General features: G+C 31.3%; 1 protein-coding gene across 8 annotated transcripts in view; it reads right to left on the reverse strand.

Moving 5' to 3' along the window:
* The window catches only part of LOC113554786 (RNA-binding protein Musashi homolog Rbp6), a 377,023-nt gene extending 375,679 nt beyond the window's left edge, over window positions 1-1,344 (reverse strand). For all 8 annotated transcript variants that reach the window (XM_026958766.1, XM_026958760.1, XM_026958764.1 and 5 more), the window contains exon 1: window positions 283-1,344. In XM_026958766.1, coding sequence (XP_026814567.1) covers window positions 283-344 — 62 coding nt within the window. In that variant the 5' untranslated portion in view covers window positions 345-1,344. The remainder of the gene's footprint in view (window positions 1-282) is intronic.
* Between the last annotated feature and the right edge of the window lie 5,540 nt (window positions 1,345-6,884).

Here is a 6,884-nt window from a genome sequence, read left to right on the forward strand (position 1 = left end):
CGCAGGTACTGCACCTACGCGTGTGTATGATATATATATATATATATATATATATAATGTACATACGCTTATATATATATATATATATATTTTGTGTGTGTCGCGTGACGCCGATCCCGCCGGCCGACCGCCACCGCCGCCACCCGACGACGACGACGACTACTACTCGTGATGTTATACTTACGGTACTTTCGCTATTATTATTGTTTACATCTACACACCTCTGCGTTGTAATACATAATACATTGTAACATTATCGTAATATGATAGCACTCGACTTACCCAGGGTCGTTGGGCACCTCCGCGGCCACGGTCACTGTGTCCTGTGCGCTCTGCGATTCCATCGTACAGACGATATAATGCGATAACAACAATAATAATTCACGCGTGCGTGTGTGTATGTGTGCGTGTGTACGTTAACTTTTGGCGACGACCGAACGAAAGGGTGAAGCGCGATAAGTGTATCGTGGGCGAGTGTGTGTTGTGTCCGACGTGTGCAATATAAACGCGAACGAGCCGGTTGATATTGTATTTTATGCTGCTGCTGCTGCTGCTGCACAGTTCACGTGGTTTCGATTTTATTCGATCGGGCGACGGCGAAAGCGAATGGCACGAAGACCGGCGGATAGCGAACGGATTGATTTCGAAAAATTAAAATTGATTTTCGTCGTAAATCTTCACGACTCGACCGGCGCAAGAGAGAATCCTGTGCGGAGAGTGACACCCGCGTATAATATACACACTACACACACAGACAGAAGAGAAATAGAAAGAGAGACACACACACGTAGGCCGAGAAACAAAAACGGAGAGACCGAGATAATATAAGCACGCGTACACACAATTATATATAAATATATATATATATATTATATAACACGAAATTGAATACGAATTTGATGTTCACGTGGTGTCCGTTGCGGTGGTGGTTAACCCGGCAGCGGCGATGGCAGCGGTGGTGTCGGCGATTCACACGATCGGTGTCGTAATGATGTACACTCGATTTTTACAAGACGCGTCAAATTCTTTTATTTTTTTTGATAAAACGGCGATTATTAAAGGCGATATATAAAAATATATATACACATATACATATATATATATATATATATATATATATTATTATACGTGATTTTGGATGGTTGTTATTGTTGTTGCTGTTGCTGTATATAATATATAATAATAATAATAATAATATATATGTATATATATATATATATATACACACGTATATAATATAATATATATAATATATATTTTGTTCCTGCAAACTACGACTAACCACTACTGGTGGGAGGTGTGCTTTTTTGGCGCACACGGTATACTCCCGAGCGTTCGCGCTAAACGGATATGTTCGACTGAACGATGCGGCGAGTGACTGGGACCATCGCCGTCGCCGCCGCCACCGCCGCCGCCGCCGCTGGTTGCCGCGCGCTATGACCGCGGGGCGATGAGGAACGGCGGCGGCGGCAGAGGGGACCCACCACCGCCGCCGCCGCGACCGACTGACGGCGTGGGGAACGCGTGTGTGTGTGCGTATTTTTGTCGGCGTGTGCGTGCACGCCCGCGTCTGTGTGCGTGTTGTCGTGTGGTGCGCGCGCGCGAGACGGCGGCGGATGCGTTCGCACAGGAAACGCGCACGGGCAGCGAGCGCGTGCGCCCGACCCGCCACAGTCGCCGTCGCCCGACCCGCCGCCGCCTTAATGAGTATGCAACCAAAACGGCACACGAGTCGATATTATATAATATTATAATATTATAATAATATAGCACATGCAACCCTATCTGTCCGTTGCGTTTGTCGGTACCTGGACCGTCACCGTCATCCACGTATGACCGCCCCTCCCTAAAAGTGCAACTTTTCATATTGTCAAGCATTTTTCGCCTTCAAAATATGCGTAGAAATTTTGAATTAAAAAAAAAAAAAACACTGAAAAAAAAATGTATAAAAAGCTCCAACATATTTAATAACGATCGCTTCGAACATATTTTACGTATTGTGAAAATAAATCATTCAAATTAACCGCGATGTAATATAGCATCTTTGGGTTTAAAAATAATCACTTCTTTCGAATCGCAATACCGAAGCGCTGCTTCAAAAAATTTTATGTTAGAGAGTTGAGAGTTTTTTTTCCCCATAAAAACTGCATTTAATCCGTTTGATTACAAGAAAAACACACAGATTTTATCACATAATAATATAATGTAATGTTCTACAGCACTTTTGATGATAAAAGTTGACGAAATTATATCAATATGATGCAATAAGGTATTCCGAAAACGACCGGAGAAAAAAACCTGAAAACATTATCGTCCACGCGTGACAGTTAAAATAATGATTGGTGTAATAATTGTTTCAAGCTTTATATAATTTTCGTGCGCAGCTTAAATATAATAGATATTAAATGAACGATTAATCGTTTGTAATTATTATTACTTATATTACATATTATTATAACGTAAAACGAACGCAGATCGTTATAGTTAATGGTTGTATGGATATGTATATGTATAAATTATATAATATTGTGTCGACGGATGAACCACCTTGGCGGGCGAATAATTCAATTATTGAAAAAATATTATACGTTATTAAAGACATTTACGAGAAGTAATCTAACCGCAACAGATGAAACTTTGACGAAAACTAATTGATCTTTAACCACGAATTAATGTGATGTTATGAAGCAATTACTTCGATGTGTAATTTAGATGATTATAATATTATACTAAGTAGTAAGCACCTACCTATAACATTGTTTTTTTAGACAATTTTAGTACTTACATATTATTATTTATTTCTAGTTGTTTAACTATTTCACTGGTGGTTTGTGTACGGAATACGGAGGCAATGGTTTGCAATAACAATTATGAAAAATATGTTTAAACAATTATTTGCAAATATAATAATTTTGATGACACGACGCTTTTGTATAACTCATAGTAATTTCACATTTTGTTAAAAAATTACCACTATATTATTGTGATGTTTTTAATTAATTTCCAGTCAGTTACTTTTGTAATTTGCAGATAACATTCAAAATTCAACAACTATAAAACTGCTATATGCATGTGTTGTGTATATAACATATTCTATAATCATATGAAAACAATTTTCGCGTTTATTATTATAATACTTTAAACGTGATAAATATTTATAACACTATTGTTGAGAAATAAAAAAAAATTTTCCTAAAAATTATTTAAATCGTTATCATTCCTTTCTAAGATCTATTTGAAATTTATTCGTAAATTTTTAATACTTTAGGTGTGCCAATAAGTGATTTGCTCTCTTCTGTTGGCTGTTTTGAATCAACTATTCGTAATTTATTACATATTTACATTGGCTGATTGTACTATACTTAAATATTATATCATTATTATCTATATTATTATAGTGTTATTAATAATTGTAGACTAACTATGTTTTTATTAATAAAAATATTATTTTAAATTAAATTATCAGTAACGTTTGCAGTGTATATCCAGTAGGTAGGTGGTGGGAACCTATCCCTCGTGATATTTTTATATATCGTCTGTCCTAGCCAGATCTTATAATTTTGATAAACTATATCCACACACAAACTTTTGTCGAGAAATCATTAATTTTAACTTTTTAGACGTCTCTGCAGGTCTTAATTTATTAGCTAAAAGTTCGAACTAATATTCATTAATCTAGTAATTTAAGTAATATATTATAAGTAAATAGGTGTATAATATATTTAATATAAACGTATATACACAATGTATGTAATAAGTGTGTATTATTATTTGTTGTTTAGTTATTTTATATTGCTAAGTCGAGCACTACGAATTAAACAAAATCCAAAAAATTTGTTACCACGTGTCGCGTTTTATAATGAGAGACGTCTTGTCGGCCAACTACAGTTATTTTTTTTCTTTTACGCATCGCGGGAATGATAGATTCCCTCGCTATTTCTGTTGTATATAATTGTATATATATATATATGTGGCTATACACATAATATATTGTATTATGTTTTTCATTTCCGTTCAAAAGAATAATTTTATATACATATATAATATTATATATTTTGTTTGTCCATGATGCGAATATTATATACGTCTATTCAAAATGTTGATGTATAATTCAAATAAATAATAATCTCGAACTGCGTTAAACTTTTCCGAGAAAAGAACTGCTATCCGTGTATAATAGTGATTCGGCAATCAGTACAAAGGGTTTTCGTTCATGTATACCGAACATTTATCAGAGATTCCAAAATTTCCTACTAGACGTCTTGACAGAAGTCTCGGGTTATGACGGGATTTATGAGGGTTAAGTGCACTTTTATAGAGCTTCGACATTCCCCTTGCGCTTTACCACGCGCACCCCAAAAATACTTTATATTCGTTCTAACAATCAAACTAAACTTGTAAACTAGTTCGATTCCACTAAAAGAAAAAAGAAAAATATTGCAAACAGTATACTTATACAGTTATATCAAATAGCAATGACAAGCATATAGCGTTGATGTCATAGAATATATATATATATTATATACATACATACATGTAACTCATATTATGCATATTATGTAAACGCATGTAGCTAAACTTTTTTGTGTGCTAAAAGCTTCTTTATATATATATATATATATGTAATATGGAGAGAGAGAGAGAGAGAGAGAGAGAGAGAGAGATAGAGTATATGTAAATGTATTATATATATACTGTCGATGCAGAGGTGTATTGTTAAAAAAATAATGTTCCGTTTTAATATACCTAATATTATATTATACAGAGTGATTCATCAAATATATCAAAAATAAAATTATTCAAAATCTGATTTATAAAATTTGTAAATATATGCCTAAAAACCATATTTTATTCAGATTTAATTTTTAAATAGTGTTCAGTAAAAATACAAACTTCTGTTTTTAAACGAAACCTGCTTTATCTTCTATACATTATTTAGTAGATGATTTTTCTGAAAATTTGTATATACTAAAATCAAAATTCAAAAAAATAATTTTGAATTATATAACTTAATGTACTAAGGAAAAAAAGGTTTATGATGATGGGTTTGGGAGATATGGGATCTATAATAATTTTAAAATTGTAGAATTAATATTAATCGTTCAACATTTATCATTTGTAAAAATATATTTGAGGAAATACTCGATTAAATTTTGAATCAAGTACATCAACTTTTTTAGAAAAATGTCCTACTAAATATAATAATTATTCGAAAAATAGAAGTTTGTATTACCATATAGGAATACGGCATTCTCCTTGTATAGAACAACGTTTTCAAGAATTTTAATATATTTTCTTTAAGTATATTATTTGGAAATCCCAAAAATCAAAATTTGAATAAATTAACTATTAAAGGAAAAAATGGTGTAGAGTAGGCTGGTTAGATTACCCTGAATATTACAAAATGTTTTGTAAAATTGTAAAACCCGTCATAAATGAGCATTATTATTTATTAATTACATAATAAATTGTTGAAACACTGAGAAACCTAACACATACAACAAACATATATACATTATTATTAAATTTATAATTTAAATATGCATCTAAAATACTGTTGTGTCTATTATAGATAAAATAATTTTGCACATAATTGTTTTATACCTTGAGTTGAAAATTATAGAACTCAATGGGATATTTAAAAATATATATATTATATCAACCTGTCGAGTATATTAATTAATTTAAATTATATTATAAATACCCACGTAGAAACATTTTCCATCAAAATGAATATCGTCGTTATTGCAACATATGTATTTAATTATTGTGAAAAATAATTGCATGCCTTTTTAATCGTCGGATCTTGTAATATTTATATCGTTATACGCTGAACATTCTGAAATGTCATATATTATTTAGTTTTATATTTTTTGTATACCATTATTTATAATATTAAATAGTTTCATATGATACGTAGTATAAACAGTATAATACAATTTGTATTATATATTTTATATTGTATTTTATATGTTTATAAAATTATTAATAATATGTTAATTGTATTGCTTTAAAAATAAATACATGAGAATTAATTATTAGCTTAAATACAAGAAACGTTTTTTTCAGTTTGATATAGGAATTTCGTATCATTTCTGCAGTGAAATGACGTTTTATATATTTCATCGCTGACCTAAAATATGACTTAAATACTACATTTATGGTAGGAAAATGTTAAAGTATATAATTTAAAGTCCAAAAATATTAAATACACAATATAATTTTTTAAATATTTTTGATACACGATAACTGAACATAAATGTTTATTCGTTGAATTTTAATCAATGCGCACGTGTCTCTTACTATACCTATACGTATGCACTCGTTTATAATACACGCGCATGAATGAATATAATACAATGAAGTAAACTACTTTTTTTATTATTATTATTATTTTCGTAACGAAAATACCACTCAATAATCGTATCGTCTATAAGACTATAACCATGAAATGAAAAAACTAAAAAACTGAACAAAAATAAAAAGTATTTGCAACTTTATCCCACCCGTCTACGTTTATATTCGACTGCAGTATGAATTCATAAGGGTATCAATATTTTAGCATGTAATTTGTTGTTAACCCGAAATGCATTGAATTTTGAAATTGAATTTACATCCCAAAGAGGAAAGAACAAATAATGCGAAAGTTTGTACATAAATGTTGTAAACAAATTTGTTCGGAATTACATTTATGGTGGAAACATAAATTGACCTGTCGATAGTACCAGATTCAAAAGTCCCACTATGGGGTTATAGTTATTTATTTTTCTGGCAAACATATTTTTGAGACCAAACATAAACTCCTTAGAGAATTTAATTTATTTTTTTTTCGTTAGTTGCAGTGTTTAATTACAAAATAATACATGCGTGTATTTTTTTATTTT

The sequence above is a fragment of the Rhopalosiphum maidis genome, chromosome 2 (assembly GCF_003676215.2).
Source record: "Rhopalosiphum maidis isolate BTI-1 chromosome 2, ASM367621v3, whole genome shotgun sequence".
NCBI lineage: Eukaryota > Metazoa > Arthropoda > Insecta > Hemiptera > Aphididae > Rhopalosiphum > Rhopalosiphum maidis.